General features: G+C 38.0%; 1 protein-coding gene across 9 annotated transcripts in view; it reads right to left on the reverse strand.

The window, feature by feature from the left end:
• Positions 1–305: 305 nt before the first annotated feature.
• Positions 306–24391, reverse strand: part of INSIG2 (insulin induced gene 2) — a 32908-nt gene continuing 8822 nt past the window's right edge. For 3 of the 9 annotated variants that reach the window (XM_082631190.1, XM_082631191.1, XM_082631192.1), the window contains 5 exons: positions 18213–18605; positions 11821–11945; positions 8545–8711; positions 8269–8368; positions 306–653 (listed from right to left, as the gene is read on the reverse strand). In XM_082631190.1, coding sequence (XP_082487316.1) covers positions 372–653; positions 8269–8368; positions 8545–8711; positions 11821–11945; positions 18213–18456 — 918 coding nt within the window. In that variant the 5' untranslated portion in view covers positions 18457–18605 and the 3' untranslated portion in view covers positions 306–371. Of the gene's footprint in view, positions 654–5510; positions 7224–8268; positions 8369–8544; positions 8712–11820; positions 11946–18212; positions 18606–24391 lie in introns of those variants that run through there. The other 6 variants (XM_082631195.1, XM_082631196.1, XM_082631193.1 and 3 more) reach the window with 6 other exon arrangements.

Consider the following 24391-nt stretch of genomic DNA (forward strand, 5'->3'; position numbering starts at 1 on the left):
CGCATACCGCAAAAAATAAAATAAAATAAAATAAAATTTTAAAAAAGGCTATAATTTTAATTTTACCACCAAAAGAATTTTCATTTCCTTATAACTGTGTTCACTATGAATCACTCACGAAGAAAAATATTCTAGTGGGAAGAGAGTGCTACAAAATGCTTTAAACCAACGGAGGTGGACATTACCAATGATCACCTATATTTGGTTCTCCTGTCAGGGGAGGGTTTGCACATCCCAGCCCCCTTGCAGGTAGTTGGGGGTCACAGGACCACAACTAATCCTAACAAAGATTTAAGAATCACTAATTTACTTTTTCTGGGGAAACAAAAAGTTGAATCTGACTCAACTTTATTATGAGTTTTACATATATTCTAGAAGACTTGCTTCAACATATCCTGACCCGCTTTCTCTCTTGGACAGGCATGATATTGACCCACACTAGGTCTGAGGCATAGAAAATTCCACAAAGATTTGTCTTTACAAACATCTTTAAACTTCGTCTTCAGTTTGTCAGTGTGCAGGCTTCCCAAGTCCAGTGTGTGGAGACCAAGCACAGCAGCTGCCTCCAGCTGATCCCAAGATGATGGGGCGGCAGTCTGTCCTCCCGTAATGTCCTGCTGCAAAATTTCAAGTTTCTGTGAAGGCAGAAGGACCTGTTTCAAAACAGAACTGTCACCGTCATAACTTGGCTGAGCAGACATTCCCAGAAGATCTAGGAGTGCCATGTGATGACTATAAAGGAAATAGAAGTGACTTTCATTCAATGGCAGAAATTCCCAGGGAATGCATTTTAGAAACTTTTCTTCTAAAACAAACAGATTCAGCAGTTGGGTTCTTTCTCTCTTTTGTCTGCTCAATTGCTCATCACAATGAACTGGTCCATGATCACAGTCTGTACAAGTTACTCAAAACGTGTTTCTAAGAGAGACAAAATCTCGCAAACTGAACAAACTCGTGGAAACACAGTAGTACTGAGTAAATTTATTAGTTTCAGAGCAGTAGTAAAAAAAGATTATTTTAAATGGAAATAAGTTTCCTAAGTGCTCATTACTTTTAAAGCCCACCTTTGGGGAAGCCACAGAACTATTAGCAGTTACAAATCCTGCCATGACAAAGCATAATAAAACACACTTGTGCCAGCACAGAATTCTGATTTAGAATCAAAACCGTCCCTTGTTCATGAAAATCCTTATAGACACCTCAGCCATTGTTATCTATCTGATCTGCCAAACCTGGTCCTTAACAACACTGTCTTCAGAACAGTTGACATACCCTGGAAAAGCCTGTCTTGTAAATCACAAAGAAGGATGACAGGTTTCACAGATTTCATCAGTGATCAAAAGAAGGGAGGCATAGGGGCTTCCCTGGTGGCGCAGTGGTTGAGAGTCCGCCTGCCGATGCAGGGGACACGGGTTCATGTCCTGGTCCGGGAAGATCCCACATGCTACAGAGCGGCTGGGCCCATGAGCCATGGCCGCTGAGCCTGCGCGTCCGGAGCCTGTGCTCCGCAATGGGAGAGGCCACAACAGTGAGAGGCCCGCGTACCTCAAAAAAAAAAAAAAAAAAAAAAAAGGGAGGCATAAAGGAACAGATACAAGGATATTTACACTTCCTGGCACAATGATCTCAATGAACTAAATGTATTTCGAAGGCAAAAAAAAATCTCCATACCCCAATTTTTATTGAGACCAAGTAGGAAACCACTGACTTAACCCATTTATCTCAGCTCCCAACTAAACTGAATTTTTGAAATGTCAAGACAAATGATCAGGCACATGGCAAGAGTTTACAGTATAAAAAATTGTGGGGAAGATTGAATCAGGGGGGCAGACTAGTCAAGCTGTAGCTTTTCCTTCCTATCCCAAATCCATAGAAACAACAACAAAAGATTTTTAAAAGGTAAAGGAATCTATAAGTATACTGCTAGATAAGGAGAAGTATCCTCCATGGACTAGCCACTACAAGGAAGCCCTGAAAGCAAGAAAACAACTGAGAGCAGTAGGTGGAAAGAAACCACAGCTCACTCAAGGAAAGGATTTGCTAAAAATGAAACTAGGGACATTCAAAGCTCATAGGTGGCTAATGCCTGGAGCCAGAAATACCAAGGGCAACAGACCTCATGCGTTGGAGCAGGCTCCTGCAGAAGCAGCCTTCTGGTCAACCCCTCCACACTTCTACTCGCTGCCTTGGACCGGGCAGAGACAGACAGCACAGCATCTGCCCCCAGATGCAAGCAGTGTGACACTAAGTTCAGAGAGGCCTGGGAGTGTGCCCAAGGCAGACCAAGGAGCACTCACACCCAGAGACAGGCTGGCGCAGGCTCATCCTGCCCTTCCCTGCCTGGATCTTTAGAAGCATTTAGAACTTTAAAAGCTTAATTAATATCCTCAGAAAATACAAGAATGACCCCACACTGCCACACATACACACACACAGAAATAGAGATCCTGGAAATTAAAACTGTCATCACTGAAATTAAAAGTTCAACTGATGGGCTGAACGCTGAATGGGTACAGCTGAAGAGCACCTCACTGAGCTGGAAGATCCAGTTAAGTAGTTCTTCTAGAATGTAGCACAACAGAGAAAAGCTAAGGGATATATAGAAAACAGGAACAAAAGGTCAAAGATCTCCCAAATAGAGGAATTTCAGAAGAACAGAGGTGGTGAACAAAGAAATAATAACAGCAAAGACAGAAAAAAAATTGTCCAGGATTAAAGAGATGATGTCTCTGATTGAACAGGACTAGTAGAAGACGCACTCCTAAACACCGTGTGAATTTTTAAAGCACCTAGGATGATGAAACAACTCAAAATAATTACATAAAAGGGGGGAAGGGACTCTAATTAGAATTCTGATACAATCAAGGCATCTGGATAAGTGTTTCACTCTAATGGTCATGAGCCCACAGAGGAGACCTTCCTTCCCACCCAGCCTCTGCGACCATTCTAGTACCGTCCATACTGGTATGAACAGCTGGTCACCCAGGCCTCAGATCTCCAGCCACTTCTGTAAACCATGGAAACACAGGTGTTCAGATCATACCCTGGACCTCGAGATCTGGAAGTGAGCCATTAAATCCCCCCCTGACTACAAACCCCAAGCCGATCACCCTTCCCATCAAACAGGGTTTTGGCCTCCTTACACGTGCTGCCCTTTCACCTCACACCGTTCTCCCACGCAGTCAGGTTAGCACTGCTGGTTCAACTTCCTTCCCCGATTTGCCTGGATCCCACGATAAATCTCTTGACCTTGCATTAGGAGCCTCCTTTAATTTTCCACAAAGGCTTGCGCCGTGTCTACCAACGAACTCCCCACTAGACTCAATCTACTCCATCACAAATGGCCTAGCCCCTGGGCTACTGAGCCCATTTAAACATGGCACCACCATGTTAACTGACTCCACTGCAAATATCTGATCTCCAGCCTCACCTGGGTCCTGGATGGTCTCAAAACTCTCTGAAAATTCTTTCTTCACCTCTAGTCAGTTCCTGGGTCCGTTCTTCAAAGATACAGCCCAAATCTCCATGATTCTTTCAAAGTTCTCTAGCTGTCCCCAGCTCCTCTTACTAGTAATAAATGACAGTACATGATCAGGCTTTTCTCAAATATAATTTGTATGCAATGATATACTTTAAATGTTAAGATAAAATAGGTTCGAAAAAACACTTTTCAACATAAAACAATCAGATATCATCACCTGTACTTCTAAAGTCAATTATTCCCTCCAACTGTATTTCATTCTACCAGTTACCCTCTGACTGAAACCCCCCTCCTATTTTGGCTTCCACATCACTCTCTTGTTTTTCCTCCTACTTCTGACTATACCCCCTTTACCTCCTTCACCAGCTTCTCTGCCAACAGGCCAGTGTGTCTCGGGTCTCTTCCTTTTCACTATACCACGCTCCCTAGGTGACCTCATCCACTCCCACGGCTGCATTAGTGTCATATGCTGATGACTCCCTCATTACACCCCATAACCCAGGCTCAAATATCCCACTGCTTATACTCATCTTTACCAGAGGCCTCCTACATACCTCAGCCTCAACATATCAAATCAAACTTCCATTCACCTACTTCTCTGCATTCCTTTTTCGGTTTACAAAAATACCATCCACTTAGTTTTCCAAGAGAGAAAAATTAAGTCACCTTTCACATTTCCTCTTCCTTGACCTTTATACCCAAGTCACCAAGTTCAGATGACTTAACCCAAAGTGTATCTCAGTGTGTCCCTCACTCTTCGTTTCCAAGTCATTACATCTCTCTCACCTGGACCCTCCACCTTATATTACATGTATCTACACCTGTGAGAGACAACCTGGGCTGCACATTAGAATCACCTAGGGAACTTATGAAACTCCTAATGCTCAGAGCACACCTCAGGTCAATTATATTAGAGCCTCTGGGAGTGGGATCTAGGCATCAGCATATTTTTACAAGACTCCACAGGACTCCAATATGCAGCCAGATTTTAAAATTTTCCAGACGTGAGCCCACAGACTGAAAGTGCATACTCAATACTAAGCAAGAAAAATAAAAACAAATTTTAAAACTAAACAAGTAAAAGTGAAACTAACCTCGAAGATGAAGGGAAAATCATGAAAAAGCTCCTGGAGAGAAAAGACAGATTCTCCACAAAGGAAAGAAAATTACGCTAATAGCAGACTTGTTGTCTGCAACATTAGACGACAGAAGACAGCGAGTTAAACGAATCTTCAGAGTGCTGGGGTTAGGGGGAAACTGTGAACCTAGAATTCCACGGCCTGCTAAGCTTTTCTTCAAGAATGAAAGAGACTTTTTCAGGCACACAAAGCGAAGACTCTACTGTCCACAGACCAACACGGGAAGAATTACCTTACAAAGAATATATGTCATCATGCAGGTAAGTGAACCGAAAGATTAGAGAAGTATTTAATGATATTGACCAAGTCTGGATTCCACCTAGAAAACAGATGTGTGAAGTAGAGGCACCACTGAGAGGTTCCAATGACCTTAATGAAGGTAAAACAGTTCAGTGCAAACAAATGAAGATTACAACGAAAGTATTACCAGGGTTCTTGCTAGCTAATTTTAATTATTTGCCTGTGCTTTCATAGAATTTAAGTTTCAGTTTTCAACTATTCAATTTTTAAAACTTTAAATAATAAAAGCCAGGAAGCACTGCCAATATAGCAGTATTAAAAGATGTTTACCACTTTCACTGCAAAAAAAAAAGATGTAATATATTTATACACTTATCAAAATATCAAAACAATTTTATTTTTGTCATAAATCTTTTCTTGTTTTCTAGGTGATATGCAAATAATTTAAGAACTCAAAGTGATAATCCTTCAATTCCTGTAACACTAAACTTAGTTTCCTTCATTATTTCTGAATAAATTCAACCACCCATGTTAATTTTAATAAATTAATCCTCAGTAATATAATTCTAAGATTAACCACAAGGATGGAAAAAAGACTCTTAACCAAGATGATAATTATATATTTAATACATCTTGCTTTAAACAGCAAATTTCAAAGTAAACACATCATAGACCTTATAACTTATTAAAGAATTATAGTGCTTACAAAGTTGATTCTAAAAATATACCTTATTTGTTCTAAATGAATAACATTATCTGGAAGATAGAATAATAAATTACAGTAGTATGTTTACCACCACTATAGTTAAGATTGTGTATATATATTCAATAGGAAATCCTCTTAGGATTTTCACACTTTCAGCCTTAAAACATAAGAGCACATTAAAGTTTGGCATACAAGATCTCAGTCTGACAGAAATGGTTTTAAAATCAAAACTGGAAAAATATCTAGTTGACAATAAGAGAGCATGAGCACATGCACATACACACACACTCTCTCTCTCTCCCTCTCTCAATCCTACACACTCACACACATACACACCCCTCCAGAGTAAGCAGATTTCACCCTTGTGTATCAGACAACTGCCATCAATTTCAAAAATAAAAACTGGGGGAAAAGGTTAACTAAGACTATGTTTAAATCACACTCAAAAGGCTCTAGCTGTTGGAAAAATATGCACAAAACTGTTACCAGGATCTTTACCATGCACAATATGCCATCCCAATACATTCTTAAACAACACATTCTTGAACTGTTCATTAATGGGCACATGGATACATAAGAAATTATGTGCCCATCCACTCCTCGGATGCAATCCACTGACAACCAATCATATGAAGCAGCCCAGCTCAAATGGTTCTCTTTACAGAACCCAACAGATTATAGAACCCAAGACAACTAGAAACTTCATTTTGACCTGTTCAGGAATTCTTATGTGTTCCATGTGCAAAAGCAGTGGAATACTGTACTGCAAATGACAGTTAATATCACTTAACACTTTGTGGCACTCCAGAAGGTCATTCTGTATTTGTAAAACATAGTTACTCTAGTTAAATTTTTCAATGGTCCTTACTTTTAATTATATGTATTCTTCCAGATTTAGACTCAAAACAATTTGATGCTGATAAACTCTCCTGCCGATCAGTTTCACCTCCAGTAAAATCTGTTAAAACAAAAATTACTCTTTGGACTCTCTCCAGTAATGCAGGTATGAAAATGTTCCCTGGAAGTTCTTTTTCATCATATATTAAAACACCCAAAGCTCTCTGAGACAACATTAAAATAGAAACTAACCACACATTAGGGCACCCATAACTCGTACTGCTATATATTAGAAAAATAAAAAGGCACAACAGTAAGCAAAAGAGAATATACCGCTTTCCATTTGCTTTTTTTTTGGCTTTCCTCATATTTTATTTCAGTAAGTCTATAAATTGTTCAAAGCATTCTTATACTCTGCATGACGATAACTGAATATTTTGGCACATCAACATTGTGATACAATATATGGTATGTCTAAAAAATTAAAAATTTCATCTATTAATCAACATGTTTTTTAATGTAGTGCATATATATTTTACAGTTATTTAAATCAAATACATAAAGGTTTGTACTTGATTTACAGACGAAGCAATCACAGATTGCAGTAACATATGTATGTGTGTATATATATGTATATGTGTGTATATATATACACACACCAATTAAGGGAAAAACTGCATCCTGGCAATTTTATAGTCCCAAGTATTGTTGGTATAACTATCATTTACATGCCCTTTTCGTCTTGTTTTTCTGTACAAAAGATATGTTTTTGCCTTCTTCATTCTTGATGAGATTTTTCTGCGATAACTTTACATTCATACTGTAAAAATTAAAAGGTTAAAAGGTTAACAGATTAATGTTTATTTTGAATAGCAATTTCCATATAAACTAAAAAGGTCTAAACTTAATAGTTTATTAACATATGTCCACTTTATTCCTCAAAGAATCTGAGAATTATACAACTATTAGGATTAAATGACAATTATGAAAGGAAAAAAGAAATTCGCATTCTAGAACTAAAAGGGGCATAGCCAAAAGCAGGGAAAAAATGATATTTCTACATTACAAGCAAATTATAACAGTATATGATTTAGGTCAATCCTAGAATATGAAAGGAAGCAAAATAAATTTCTTTGTGTGCTCACTAAGGCATATTAGCAAAGGAAAGGTCATGAACTTAAGGACAGGACTAATATTGTAAATTCAGATAATATTTTTTCAAATAACTTTAAAATTGAAAGGAAAAAATCTACTATATTAGCAAAAGCTTCTGGTCGAAACAATATTTTGAAAGGACAGCTATTAAAATGTCTACCCATAATTCAAAATAAAGTAAACCAATGGATTTAGAATAACTGGGTGGCTAGACTACCGAAAAGACAGCAATGTAAACCACTCAATTCTCTCAGCTGGCTAAAATGGTAAAAGTGACAGCACTTATTCATGAAACTGCTGTGGCATCTGAATGCCAGTCCCTGACCTTTGCCATCTCTGACTGGGCTTATCAACAATGTCCTTTTCCTTCTTAACTAAAATCAAACATCTTGATTTGCTGGAGATAGTCCTAATTTATATTTATTGTAGCAACATAGTTATAAGCAGCGCTTCTTCTCACTTTTAAAACTGTCCCTTTTTCATGGAGTAGAAACGTAGATTAGTAAAATAAATAAATTAATTAATAAAAATTGGAGGATAAATCATATCACCCTATCCGTAACACATTTTAGCTTTTCTATCCAGTGGTTCTTTCCATTTTTAATACACTTGTGATTAAATTCTTCCAAATGACTTATTCTATTGCTGTATGGAGAAAACTTGTCTTACATCTCAATAACAGAAAGGTAAGTAAATGAGCATGAGCTTACCATTGCCAGTTGTCGACCAATGTTTCCCATTGTTATGCCTCCAGCAAAAAATATACATGGTAACCAAGAGCGAACATAGAGAAAATCTGGAGATGTATATCTAGAATAATAGAAATATTTTTAACAACTCACAAAGGAAGTACAATGACACTTATTGAGATAATTACAATGGAAATAAGTTACGAAGTAAGTTACTCTGTAGATTAAAGTGGCTAATGTAATTTTAAAATCTCAATTCTGAGATTTTAGGAAACAAGCACCAAAAAGAATACTTACTGATAAACACCATTATAGACTAGCAGTTGAGTGACCAAAGTTGCCAAGAAAGCAATTCCTATTCCAAGGCCAAAACCACTTCTAGATCTATCAAAAGTCCACCACAGTCCAATGGATAGTGCAGCCAGTGTGAGAGACAACTGTATGTTGTTATCAAAATCCACTTTCTGAGATCACTGTTAAAGAGTCATCTTAAAATTTGTAACCAAATAATATCACCCATTCATTTTTCTAAAATAAAAGATGTTAATGTTGAGAAGGGAATAGACTGCGTAGTCTAGAGTGCATTCAGGTTTTTAATACAATGCACGAGACTAGGGAGGATTAAAACTATTTCGGTATGTACTAAAGATGCACAGAGGGCATGATACTTCACTAATAGATCTCACCGACGTGTTAATCTCTCCAAAAAAATGGTACAGTATATACATTGCCGATTATCAGATCAGATCCATTATTTAAGAAATGCTTTCCTTGCAAAAAAATGTAACTAGAAGCCTCGAAACACAAGTATTGCTAAAGGAACACACTTTTGCCAAAAAGGAAACCGATATCACTTCTCAAACAGGTTTAGAATTACTTGAGAATCATACAGGAACTTGCAAATAGAAGAGTTGACAGCTATTTAACAGGGTACCACATTCTCTGTGTGATTTACTGCCAGACACATTTTATAATAATGCAGTTCAGAAACAAGAGTACCAAGGACACACTATCCCTTTCTATTATGTCAACTGTTCTAGTTTTAATTTGTTGAGGATAAAGCCTTGAAGTGAACATTATCTTGCAACCTGCCAAGCTATTTTGGTGCCTGAGACTTTCTGGTATAGGACAGTTTGCTCAAATGATGTTTTATTTCCATCACCTACTTAAGCACCTATTCACAAATGTACAGCCCTTTTCTACTTCAAAATCTCTGGGCAAAACGAAGCTTTATAAATTCAATTTTCTCATTTCTTTGCTAGAGGATTACACTAAAGGAATTAAGGGTCATTAAAAGAGCATTATCTATGTCCCAAAGGCCACATCTTGGCTCTATATCCAGCTCCCCAGAGGATACTATATATCTTGCCAAACTGGCCATGCTGCAACTACAGAGAGGGGAGTTCCAAAAATACATATAAAACCATTTTCCACTTCCTTTAACACCCTGCTGTTTACCACCATTCCCCCATCCTACCCAACCAGCGGGTATCCTGAACACCCAGACTGCCATTCTTGGTCAGTCCTTATTTAGGCTTGATTTATCAAGAGACCTATAGTCTATGGTATGCTTTCTGAAAAAGCTTTTATTCTTTAGTGAGTATTATACCTCAAATTCCAAAGAAACACTTGTGCACTCTGATTTCTCTATGCAATAAACATTCTTGTAAAGACTGGAATTTGACATTAACTGGGTTCTATCTTTGCTGACTAAATTAACTTTGCTAAGAGTCAAAGCAAAATAAGGAGGCTTCTAGGGTACAGGTAAAACATCAATCTTAAAAATAGTACAATGTGATTTTCTAAAGTCTAAGTAACCTAATATTAAGTCTGTGTTATATATTTTGTAAACATTTTGGATTCTGCTTAAAGGATGAACAGAATAGCTAAGATGGCTATATTTAAGGATTTCATTGAGAGGAAGAAAAGAATGACCAAAGTAAAGAATTTAAATTAGATATATGTCTTTTTAATTCCAGAAAAGGTTATCTAAATTACTCAACTTAAAAATACCTGAACTGTCTAGGATAGAAAGGTCTAATCCACCAGACAGAGACAAATTTACACACTTGTGGGGCTCCTGGGTAGGAGAAGGAATGTTCCTAGACTCGAGTCAGGATCTCCAGGGTCTGGCCTCAGCTCTGGAGCAGCCTTGCAGTATGTATGACTTAGCAAAGTACGAAACCTCTCTAGCTTTCATTTCTCTTATTATCTTTATAAAGAAAATGTGGAACTAGGGGATTTCTACGTTTTCTTCTAGATATAATATTCTACGAGTCTACCTTTTTAAAGTCCTCCTAACCACTAGATTTGTTTGTTATAAAATCCTAATTCTTAAAGATTTCACCAAACTAAACATGTTGGGAAACTCTTTAAGACAAAAGGGTAAAAAACAAAATAATAAGAGCCACTGAGGGACTTCCAAATTCACAGATCTCCAAGAGCCAGCGCAACTAGGAACAGAAAGGTAGACGTGCTTTCAGAATCTAGGACCCTGCTTCTCTCCCTGGGTCCTCTTCTCCAGCTTCTCTAGAACACCTCAGTACATGCTGCTAGAGACGCTGGAATCTCCTGTTGCCCTGTGACCCACACTCTCTCCAGCTAACTGCCAGCCCTGAGCCCAGCGCAGTTACAGGAGGAAACCTTGGGCAGCCTGAGTCACACATCTTCTTTTCCCCCAAGAGAAGGCTCCTGCCACCTCCATCCTCTAAGCCATCTCTTCCAGAAAAGGGAAGACTGAACTAGCATTTCCCAGATCCTCTTCTACAAAGGGAAGTTGGGAAGTCAGCGGGGCGGGGAGAAAGTAGGGAGGATGACAGGATAAAATCCTTATGAGGGCAAAAACTTTTGTTCTGGGGGTGGACATTTTGTTCTGGGGGGTAGAAGGAGAGGTGGGAATAGAGGCTACCTTATCCTTCTAGCCAGGACACTATGAAAATACTCATTAATCACTAAATTAAAATATCAAAATCCTCAAAATGATCAAACTTTAAAAATATGTAACTTAGGAAAAAAAGTTCTTTTTGGCCACCGTCTAAGTTGGCTATTTCTGCCTCTGCCACTGTTAAGAACATTTATGTGGTTTGTTGGTGTTGATTAAAACCAATAAATAACAGTCTTTAAAATATATATATACATATATATATATTCTTCAAATTAAAAACAAAACAGAACAAAAAACCAACCAGCACCTGAAGCCACCAGATGTCCTTACTGACAAATCTTAAACGAAGAGAGAAAAGAAATTCCTTTGATAATGTATCTGTTTCAATGCTAGTTACCAAAACTAGATGGAGGTAATCAAGTAACCTAATTTAAGAAAGCCATGTAAATTTTTTAAATGGGCAAAGTTCTGAGTGATATCGAAAAATAGGGATTGAAATGAAAGGCTATACCCCACACTGTAATTGCATAGGTGCTCCCATGATGCTTCAACGATGCGGCGTGCATTCTTTTTATGACTAAGTGGGCATATCACAATTTGACAACAGTGGAGTTGTGAGGGACTGTTTAACCTTTGGTTTGTCAAAAGCTGCTTTGTTATTACGCATTTCATTACAGCAGGAAGGATACAGCGCTGGCATGATTTATACCAACAAAGACGGCTACACACCGCATTACACTGGACCACTCTCTTTTAAATTTATGTGGTTCTCCTAGATGCCTGTCAATGCAGGGGTATAATAACCCAATCACAGCTGTGGGGGAAAAAAGGGAAAAAATTAAGTCATCTCCAATGGTATACAGGCAAAACTTAAGCTAAGAGTCACAACAACCATCATAAGCATTTGAAAGATTCTCTAGAAAAGCTTTTCAACTTACTTAACATTAATCGTTGATATTTTAAACTTACCTTCCAAAAGAAAAAAAAAAAGTGAGGATAACACCATTGAAGACAGCATTGTAAATGAGTACAACAGTACTCTCAATTATAATAGGCAAAACACTACTTCAGCGTATGATTCAGTATTTAGCAGATTGGACCAGATGATTCATGCTACTTTTCTACTACTAATATCTCTGAGACTTGGAAAGCATCAAAGCAGTTGGCAGTTAAGCAATGTTCTCTCTAAGCTATATAACCATGAAGCATGCTATGAAATGTCACAAATCTAAAGAGAATCTCGAAGTGTAAACACGTACAAGCTCTTCATATACATTCTATTAGATGGCTATAGCTGTCCTGCTACACATACAATCCTTGTCCCCCCAGCTTCTTGTCTCACTCAGTCTCTTGTGTCTAGTGCCTTGTCCTGACAACTCCCTTCCAACCTGGCCCTCTAATGAGACTCTAGGTCAGACTGTCAAAGCAGGGAAACTTGCAACAGAAATCTACTTGTAAGATTCATTCTGCAGAGGACAAATGGAGGAAACATGGTCTACAGAATTATATATTTTCAGTTAAAATTTAAATCCACTGTTAAAAGATGAGAAGGAATCTTTTTAGTATATTTCTGCATTTTGTAAAGAACATTTTGAATACTAATGGTGCAATTAATTAGTATGAATAACTCAATTTTTAACTTAAATACTTGTCAAACCTCAACATTTTATTCATTCACTGGGAAAAGATTTTAAATGCTAAGTTAGTCATTAAAAAAAAAAGAGTATTTCATGAACCAAAACATTCTTCAACAAGTTTTAAGGAAAATATACTTCTACAGGAAATATACTTTAACAGGAAATAGCTGGGCAGCTTTAATTTGCTAATCTTCCTAAAAACAGAATGTTCCTGCTGCCCTTTGGTAATAAAAACACAACTGTCACATCAGTTGAAAAGTATGTTTAAAATGTCCAGTATTACCTATGATGTATCATGAAATTATTGTACCCAAACCTACACCTGAGGGGTTAGAAGCCCCTGCCTGGCCTGGTACTGGCTAGCTCTATCTCACAAACAATGCATTCACTCTTAAAGGAAAAACAGAAATCAATTAATATCAAAAATCAGAGGCTAGCAGACCAATGGAACAGCATGAAAAACAGGCTGCACCGTCACCCTTTCATCTGGAGTGGAGATGTTGCAATGATGCAGACATTTTCTAATCCGCAAAACTGAAAATGCTCTTCTGATTAGGCTTTTGCTGAGGATAGATGGTTCACAGACCATCAAGGCATTAACAACAAACTTCAGCAACACAGAGCTCCAACAGCTACTAGTAAATTTAAAAGTTTCAAATTATATTCCTATTTAAAAGGTTCTGCTCTAACATCCTGTGAGATTAACTGACAGCATTTCCAAATTTCTACAAAATTAAAGTGGCAACAAGCATGCCTAACAGTTGAAATATATCTAAATGAATATTACCTCTTTTTTGTTCTCAAGGGGTCATGAAACTGGCAGCTCATGTGCCATCCCTCACTCTCTCTCTCTCTTTCTTTCTTCCCTTTGCCTGTTGCTGAGGAAATCAACTAAGATCAGATATTCCAAGTCAATTTTCCTCAGCAGCTGATGCCATAGGTAAAGAATTATCACACAGAGAGTACTGACGTGTGTGCAAAGATATAAATAAGTAAAATTGACTGTATTTTTATGCATGTGATGTCAGACACACACGAGAGGCAACTGAGGAGAGAAAGCAAAAATACAAAAAGAAATTTAAACTGCCACGCTGCCAACCTTGGGATTTGCCAATAAAAATCAAATCCATTGAGTATGCATGGTTCTTGGACGCTCACTGAGAGGGAGAATTCGAGGGAGCTTGTCACGTCGCATTAAACGTCTTCTTTCTTTCCTTTAGATAAAGGCCTGGCAGAGGCTGAGAGCAACATCTACAGCACAGTGAGGCTGCACTGTTGAGAGCTCAGCAGAAGTGTGTCTGGCCTTCTTGTCCTCTTCCTCCACTTTCTTATTGTAACAAGAGAGACCATTAAAATCATGCCTGTGTAAAATCATATGCAAACACAGTCCTGCTTAATCAGATGGTTCTCTGATGCAAAAACCACATTTCTGGGGATATATTTCAGTTATTTCCCAGTGACTAGTTGAAGGGTACCAAGACCAAAAACAAGAGAAGTTTGTAAAACGTCAATATTAAGGCATCATTTTTCATGGTCGTGTTTTTAATGCAGTGCTGCACTAAAAGAAACAGTTGAATCAAACATTTTTCAAGGAAAAGGGGCTGAAAAAGCACAATCACTGAATGAGATATACTTTCATGGAAAACTATGACAGGATGAGCAATGTGTTCATCCAACAAATACTTAAACCTCCATAATGTGTCTAGTTCTTGGTATTTACTGGGGATTTAAAAAGGGAAAATGAGTAAGACATGACCCCCATCCCAAAGCGACCACAGAAACAATTAAGTAGAGTAACGTGTTAGGGGCAGCACTGACAGGGCCCGGGGGTCCAGTCTTCTCCTGGTGTGTGCCGAGGGGAAGCAGGGTGCGAGCATGTCAGGAAAGCTTCCTAGAAGAGGTGACCCTTGAGGCAGGAGTGTCCAGCAGGTGAGTGGTCTAGAAAGGGCTTTCTAATCAAAGGAAAGCATTTGAGGAAAAGCACAGACAACAGAAAATACCTGGTATCATCTGGAAACTGGAAACTTTAGGCAGAAAGGGAGTTTCGGGTCCAGAAAGAGTCTGAGAAGGATACAAGTTGGCGGGGGCCATATCACAGAGACTTGCCCCACAGTCACTGGGAAAATAACACCATCACACTTGTGCCAGAGAGAGGGCCAATCGTTCTTCCAGCAGTGAGTGTACAACACAGGACAGGAGAGGAGGGACTTGGGGTGCAGGGGGGACAAAATCAGAGGCAGAAAAAGAAAAGACTGAAAATCCCAAGCAGAGCGGTTGAGGGCCTAGACCAAGAAAGAGACAAGGGAGAGATGTAAAAGTTGGAAACCAGATGTGGGCAGTGAGAGACAAAGGGAGGAGCCTTCTAAGACTCTCCAGGAACTGGGTGACTGACTGCATGACTCAACAGAAAAGATCTGTTTGTTTTCATTTTTAAATTAGATATTAATTTGACTCGTGATTTGTTAGTCAACTTCTCCGGTTATTTTATCCACACAATCTTTTTTCTCCTATTTATTCTTCAGAGAGATTCCTTTGTAGCTCTCAATCACATTCAAGAGGTTCTTAACTCCAATTCCAATGCACTGCACACGTAAAGAAGTTAACCAACTTGATACACCAAACATTATTAAACTAAAAATAGAGAACCGGGAAAAGGAAAATGGGATCAAAAGGAGTTTATCAGAGTTCTCTACTAGTTGTCCCTCCAGAAGCACCACTAGCAAATTTTCCAGCACTGGGTTTACATGTAGAAAGTGGTGATTCTGGAGACCCTCCAGAAGGTAGCTGCTGAGTCAACGAATATTAATTGGACAGGAAAATCAAAGGACAGTTATCAGTTTTTCTGATTTAACATGATAAGAGCTTTGAAAATGTACACCAACACATATACACAAAAACATATACATACCACATAGACACGCAAACTGTACACAGTTTCTTACAGCATTTACTTTTTTTCCTTAATATTTTCCCTAAAATTGGAGGGGGCAGCAATGATGCAAGAGTCCATTTTCCATCTTTGGCAACTTCCACAAACCTGGTATCCTCACCCCCACCTACTAAACACCATAGCCTACCCAACATCAACAGCAGCGTTAACTGGAATCTCAATTCCCCAAGGCCTCTCTCCTTTCATTTGCTGGGCACCTCATAGAATGCACTGCTTTCAGAAGAAACACTTAAGCAAGAAACGTAAATGCAAATCCTCCACATGAAATGATATGAGGTTAGGTTTGTAAGTGTGACAAGCCTAGCGGCTGGGAGAAGGTAGGAAGGTAGGGACAAAGTGACTAAAATGTAGCATTAACATTACAAGTTTTCCTTCCTAAATGTGAGCTTGTGGCAAAAGTGCCCGTATCACAGGCAGAGATGTAACCCCTGTTCCTCTCCATAATGCAGGTAGAATGAAACCTCAGCCAAGTCCTCCTGCCCTAGCCCAGAATGTGTAGCACAGGCCAGTGTACTCCATCCAAGCCTGGCACTTAGTCTGGAAGGTTCAAAAGAGATACCCAATAGAGGGAAGGATGAGTGGCTCCCTCTGCCCCCTTCCCCAGCATGTGACGTTTCACCTAGCCACGCCATTCCTTGGCTCTGGAACCCTGGACTCATTGATAGCCTCTCCTTATCTGTTTCCTCATCCCCCCAAAATAGGCACAATGCAAACATCTCACTCCCAACGTTGCCCTACAGATCCCTGGGGTTAAGGGATATGCCTAGAACATTAGTAGACATTCAATAAGCAATCATTTTCCTCCCTTGACCTTCCTTTTGTCTATTCTGAAAAGACACGTTCTTCCAAGTCCTGAAAAGCTTCTATTAGTAGCAAGACAGCAGCTCTACCATACGAGAAAATAAACAAAGAAGTAGAAAAAGTCATTGGGAAAACTTTTCTTCTGAACTTAAGTGAAAGAAAGGAAAATACATGAGGACTGGTAGACACAACAGAGAATAATAAAACATAATTTATGCTTTGTCTGTTTGGACTATGTTGCCTGTTCTCTCAGAGAATAACAACAGCTCTGGGGAAACTAAGAATCCTCACCTTTACAAGTTCTCTTTTAATGGGAATATTGTAATAGTGAGACATCAATATATAAACCATGCTGAAACCTTACCACGAAAATGCCCTTCAATCCACGCAATGGGATTATGTAATTGTCCAGTAAGTTTCACAAGGTCATTTTAAAATGTCTCACACCTAACTCCTCACTGTTGGCCCTCTAGCTCTAGGACGGAAATCAAGGAGGATCTACATTATATTGCAAGGTAGTTATGTATATTAGGTGTGAGACACCAAATGGACATTCATGAAAGCACTTTTCTCTCTCAATGAGAATTATCTTCTACCACATGATTATGGTTTCCTTCTATTACTTTATTATATAAAATAGTATCAATCTATTGGTCTCATTAGAAAAAGCTGAAGAGCTATCCATTATGGAAGCTCATCACCAATATACAGCATTCTGAAATGCTCCACTTTATCCAATACACACTGTCCACCAAAAAAAAGATCTAAATAGGATAATAATGATTTTGAGCAAAGAGAATCTACCTTACTGATCTCTTTAAGAATCTATTATTCTGAATGTATATCTAAAAACAAGATACCAAGAAAAAAAGCATATACAAAAATCTAAAAAATAACAACATGAAGCTTTAAACTTGAATAAAACTATAGTCAACCTTTGAACAGCATGAGGGTTAGGGGCACCAACCCTCCATACAATCAAAAATCTGAGTATAACTTTACAGTCAGCCCTCTGTATCCACAGTTCCACATTCAGAGATTCAACCAACCTTGGGCTGTGTAGTACGTATTAATTGAAAAACATCCACACATAAATTCCAACTTAAGTTGTTCAAGGGTCGACTGTCTCCATCTTTCAAGTTTTTATCTACTTCATAAAGCAGAGGATAACATACATGTCAAAACCTTAAAACCAAACAATGATGATGATCAACAAAATAACTTAAAATAAATTTATATGAGATGGATTGACGAAAGAACAAAATTAAGAGGTTAAAAGTCTCATCCCTAAGAGAATCAAGATTGTTTTTAGGATTGAATTTTTAAAAGTCATATGGGTCAGTCAGATAGAAATCAGACACAAAAGAGTACAAACTCTCTGATTCCATTTATATCACATTCTAGAACAGGCAAAAATAATCCAGTGACAGCCTGAGGATGGGGGTAGGCTGCAAAAGGGCACAGGAGAATTTAGGGGGTAATAGAAATGTTCTATACCTGGATTGTGGTGGTAGTTACATGACTTGTATGTATTTGTCTAAACTCATCAAACTGTTCATTTAAAACAGGTCTATTGCACTCTATTTAAATTATACCTCAATAAAGCTGATTTTTTAAAAGAATTGCCCAGACAATATTGACACTCATTTACCCTAATTCCTTTCTAAGCGTTACAGACATGGCCTTCACGTACCTGAAGCTGTGCCACAGCATGGCGGTACCCACCATGCTGAAGAAAAGATGCTTGCAATCACATCAGGTGGAAAGAGCGTCACATTTCTCTGAATCTGAAGTAAATTTAACACTAATGCAAGAAATACTCCAATAAAAAACAGCACTACTCCTCGAATCATCAAGTTCACACTTCGGCTAGTGACAGACGAGATATAGGGACCACACTTTTTGGGCCCAGGTGACTGTGTCTCTCCTTCCGCCATGGTTTCATAAGTTCAGTAAGTCAGCAAAAAAAATTAAAAAAGAGGAAGAAGAAATGGCTTCTCAGCTGAAAAGCCAACTGCCTGAACCAAAGCAGATTGGCGTTTCAACAATATTGCATCTCGTCCTAAAATAGGACCTACCAGAAATCCTGCAAGAGATAAGAAAAAAGAAATCAATGTGTCTAATAAATGACTATACAATTTTCCTGATTTCAATACTAATTCATTTTAAAGGCCAAATAATGAGTTGACAAGCTTCTATATTTATTTAAATTATTTACTGAATAAGAAGACATTTAAAAAGCATTTTTATATGAATGATGTAATAAAAAATAAAGTGCTAAATCTATATTTACTAGGACAGAATTAGTGACCTAAGAGACTAAAAGGTTAGAATAATAGTAAAAACAGCTAGCCCCACATCAGTGAAAAAAGCAGGACGGCTTATCTGAGACACTTCTACTAGAAACTGGAAGATCAAAATCCAGGTTTCTGTTTCTTCTACCCAAATCTCCAAGCCCAAGTACCTGATGGGCTTGGAGATTTAGGTAGAAATGTTTACGCTTTACAGAAAATAAACAAATTTATACTTTACAGAAAATCAACATATTCTGACTGAAAATGTTATATGGTTCTCAATAAAATGTGACTTGCTCGTGAGGACAATCTCCATAGGGGAATACAATAACCTCTTTTGATGTTTAATGCTGATATATGTGAATTTCTGCACAAAAGTATCTTACAAAGAAAACAGACCACCACCCACTCACTCACACGTACACCAAGCACAGAAACCAGACCTGACCTGCTGTAACCAGGGCCCAAGTTGTGTCCCACCCCTGCCTTGACCCAGTCTGCCCTTGTTGCAATCATAGGAGCTATTGTGAGAAAGCTGCAGTAGGAAGCAGAAGAAAGCGAGCTAAGAAAATAAAGAATAACCTCTTGGCTAGATGCTAAGACGTTTGATCCCCATGGCTAAAACCTAGAACTTTGCAAGTACAATCACTCTAGGTATGCACTCACCCCTCTAAACCAAAGTGAACTTTCCTTTGTATATGTTTAAGACAAATAACGTTTGAGGCTATCTATGAGCTGTCCTTTTAACTCTCACAATAACCCTAAAAGGTAAGTGCAATTATTTTACAAGGTGAGGTATAAAAGCAAAGAAAGGTTAAGTCACTCAGCCAAGTTTCCAGCCTTAGTAAGAGGGCAAGCTGGGATTCAAATCCATGCAGTCTGTCTGGCTCCAAAGCCCTCATTCATACCATTATGTTCAGCCTCCCAAATTGTTACATGTTGCCCTAAATTCTTTTTCTATGAATACTTTTTTTGAAGTGGGAAAGTAATATACAGACTATTTTCATAACTTACCATTATCCTACCTAACAATATATCTTGGGATATTTCCTTTGAATCTCTAAGTATTTTATTTAAACATTTACTATGGCACTTCTAATAGCTACCTTATGATGATATGTATAGTTGCTTTACAGACTATAAAATTTCTATGTAGGGCTTATTCACTATCAAATTTTCACTGTGCCTACGTACCCAGATAGGTACGTGCCTAGCTCATAGTGGGAGCGCTACATATTCATATTTGTTTCATTGAATTAGGTTAACTCTTTTTGAATCAAAGTATATCGGGTTAAGCAGGCCTTTTTTTTAACATCTTTATTGGCATATAATTGCTTTATGATGCTGTGTTAGTTTCTGCTTTATAACAAAGTGAATCAGCTATACATATACATATATCCCCATATCTCCTCCCTCCCACCCTCCCTATCCCACCCCTCTAGGTGGTCACAAAGCACCGAGCTGATCTCCCTGTGCTATGTAGCTGCTTCCCACTATCTATCTATTTTACATTTGGTAGTGTACATATGTCCATGCCACTCTCTCACTTCGTCCCAGCTTACACTTCCCCCTCCACGTGTCCTCGAGTCCATTCCCTACATCTGCATCTTTATCCCTGTCCTGCCCATAGGTTCTTCAGAACGTTTATATATATTTTTTTGATTCCATATATATGTGTTAGCCTATGGTATTTTATTTTTCTCGTTCTGACTTACTTCACTCTGTATGACAGACTCCAGGTCCATCCATCTCACTACAAATAACTCAATTTCGTTTCTTTTTATGGCTGAGTAATATTCCACAGCATATATGTGCCACATCTTCTTTATCCATTCATCTGTCGATGGATGGAAGGTTGCTTCCACATCCTGCTATTGTAAATAGAGCTGCAATGAACATTGTGGTACATGACTCTTTTTGAATTATGGTTTTCTCAGAGTATATGCCCAGCAGTGGGACTGCTGGGTTGTATGGTAGATCTATTTTTAGTTTTTTAAGGAACCTCCAAACTGTTCTCCATAGTGGCTGTATCAATTTACATTCCCACCAACAGTGCAACAGGGTTCCCTTTTCTCCACACCCTCTCCAGTATGTATTGTTTCTAGATTTTTTGATGATGGCCATTCTGACTGGTGTGAGGTGATACCTCATTTTAGTTTTGATTTGCATTTCTCTAATGATTAATGACGCTGAGCATCCTTTCATGTGTTTGTTGGCAATCTGTATATCTTCTTGGGAGATGTGTCTATTTAGGTCTTCTGCCCATTTTTGGATTGGGTTTTTTTTAATATTGAGCTGCATGAGCTGTTTATAAATTTTGGAGATTAATCCTTTGTCAGTTGCTTCATTTGCAAATATCTTCTCTCAATCTGAGGGTGGTCTTTTCATTTTGTTTATGCTTTCCTTTGCTGTGCAAAAGCTTTTAAGTTTCATTAGGTCCCATTTGTTTATTTTTGTTTTTATTTTCATTTCTCTAGGAGGTGGGTCAAAAAGATCTTGCTGTGATTTATGTCATAGAGTGTTCTGCCTATGTTTTCCTGTAAGAGTATTATAGTGGCTGGCCTTACATTTAGGTCTTTAATCCATCTGGAGTTTATTTTTGTATATGGTGTTAGGGAGTGTTCTAATTTCATTCTTTTACATGTAGCTGTCCAGTTTCCCCAGCACCACTTCTTGAGGAGCCTGTCTTTTCTCCATTGCATATTCTTGCTTCCTTTATCGAAAATAAGGTGACCATATGTGTGTGGGTTTATCCCTGGGATTTCTATACTGTTCCATTGATCTGTATTTCTGTTTTTGTGCCAGTACCATACTGTCTTGATTACTGTAGCTTTGTATTATAGTCTGAAGTCCAGGAGCTTGATTCCTCCAGCTCCGTTTTTCTTTCTCAAGATTGCTTTGGCTACTCAGGGTCTTCTGTGTTTCCATACAAATTGTGAAATTTGTTCTAGTTCTGTGAAAAATGCCATTGGTAGTTTGATAAGGATTGCACTGAATCTGTAGATTGCACTGGGCAGTACAGTCATTTTCACAGTGTTGATTCTTCCAATCCAAGAACATGGTATATCTCTCCATCTATTTCTATCAACTTTAATTTCTTTCATCAGTGTCTTATAGTTTTCTGCATTCAGGTCTTTGTCTCCTTAGGTAGGTGTATTCCTAGGTATTCTATTATTTTTTTTGCAGTGGTAAATGGGAGTGTTTCCTTAATTTCTCTTCAGATTTTTCATCATTAGTGCATAGGAATGCAAGAGATTTCTGTGCATTAATTTTGTATCCTGCTACTCTACCAAATTCATTGATTAGCTCTACTAGTTTTCTGGTAGCATCTTTAGGATTCTCTATATATAGTATCATGTTATCTGCAAACAGTGACAGCTCTACTTCTTCTTTTCCAAGTTGCATTCCTTTTACTTCTTTTTCTTCTCTGATTGCTGTGGCTAAAACTTCCAAAACTATGTTGAATAATAGTGGTGAGAGTGGACAACCTTCTCTTGTTCCTGATCTTAGAGGAAATGGTTTCAGTTTTTCACCATTGGAAACGATGTTGGCTGTGGATTTGTCATATATGGCCTTTATTATGTTGAGGTAAGCTCCCTCTATGCCTACTTTCTGGAGGGTTTTATCATAAATGGGTGTTGAATTTGTTCCAAAGGTTTTTCTGCCTCTATTGAGAGGATCATATGGTTTTACTCCTTCAATTTGTTAATATGGTTTATCACATTGATAGTTTGCATATATTGAAGAACCCCTGCATTCCTGGGGTAAACCCCACTTGATCACGCTGTATGATCCTTTTAATGTGCTATTGGATTCTGTTTGCTTGCATTTTGTTGAGAATTTTTGGATCTATGATCATCAGTGACATTGGCCTGTAGTTTTCTTTCTTTGTAACATCTTTGATTTTGGTATCAGGGTGATGGTGGCCTCATAGAATGAGTTTGAGAGTGTTCCTCTCTCTGCTATATGTTGGAAGCGTTTGAGAAGGACAAGTGTTAGCTCTTCTCTAAATGTTTGATAGAATTCAACTGTGAAGCCATCTGGTCCTGGGCTTTTGTTTGTTGGAAGATTTTTAAGCACAGTCTCAATTTCAGTACTTGTGACTGCTCTGTTTATATTTCCTATTTCTTCCTGGTTCAGTCTGGGAAGGTTGTGCTTTTCTTAGAATTTGTCCATTACTTCCAGGTTGTCCATTTTATTAGCATACAGTTGCTTGTAGTAATCTCTCATGATCCTTTGTATTTTTGCAGTGTCAGCTGTTACTTCTCCTTTTTCATTTCTAATTCTATTGATTTGAGTCTTCTCCCTTTTTTTCTTGATGAGTCTGGCTAATGGTTTGTCAATTTTGTTTATCTTCTCAAAGAACCAGCTTTTAGTTTTACTGATCTTTGCTATTGTTTCTTAATTTCTTTTTCATTTATTTCTAATCTGGTCTTTATGATTTCTTTCCTTCTGCTAACTTTTGGGGGTTTTTGTTCTTCTTTCTCTAATTGCTTTAGGTGTAAGGTTAGGTTGTTTATTTGAGATGTTTCTTGTTTCTAGAGGTAGGATTGTATTGCTATAAACTTCCCTCTTAGAACTGCTTTTGCTGCTTCCCATAGGTTTTAGGTCATTGTATTTTCATTGTCATTTGTTTCTAGGTATTTTTTGATTTCCTCTTTGATTTCTTCAGCGATCTCTTGGTTATTTAGTAGTGTATTGTTTAGCCTCCATGTGTTGGAATTTTTTACAGAATTTTTCCTGCAATTGATACCTAGTCTCATAGCATTGTGGTCGGAAAAGATACTTGATATGATTTCAATTTTCTTATATTTACCAAGGCTTAATTTGTGACCCAAGATATGATCTATCCTGGAGAATGTTCCATGAGCACTTAAGAAAGTGTATTCTGTTGTTTTGGGATGGAATGTCTTATAAATATCAATTAAGTCCATCTTGTTTAATATATCATTTAAAGCTTGTGATTCGTTATTGATTTTCATTTTGGGTGATCTGCCCACTGGTGAAAGTGGGGTGTTAAAGTCCCCTACTATGACTGTGTTACTGTCAATTTCCCCTTTTTATGTGTTAGCATTTGCCTTGCATATTGAGGTGCTCCTATGTTGGGTGCATAAATATTTACAATTGTTGTATCTTCTTCTTGGATTGATCCCTTGATCATTATGTACTGTCCTTCTGTGTCTCTTGTAATAGTCTTTGTTTTAAAGTCTATTTTGTCTGATATGAGAATTGCTACTGCAGCTTTCTTTTGATTTCCATTTGCATGGAATATCTTTTTCCATCCCCTCACTTTCAGTCTGTATGTGTCCCTAGGTCTAAAGTGCATCTCTTGCAGACAACAGATATACGGGTCTTGTTTTTAGATCCACTCAGCTAGTCTATGTCTTTTGGTTGGAGCACTTAATCCATTTACATTTAAGGTGGTTATCGATGTGTATTTTCCTGTTACCATATTCTTAAGTGTTTGAGTTTGTTATTGTAGGTCTTTTCCTTCCCTTGTGTTGCCTGCCTAGAGAAGTTCCTTTAGCATTTGTTGTAAAGCTGGTTTGGTGGTGCTGAATTTTCTTAGCTTTTGCTT

This window comes from Mesoplodon mirus, assembly GCF_964341445.2.
Source record: "Mesoplodon mirus genome assembly, chromosome: 8".
Lineage (NCBI taxonomy): Eukaryota > Metazoa > Chordata > Mammalia > Artiodactyla > Ziphiidae > Mesoplodon > Mesoplodon mirus.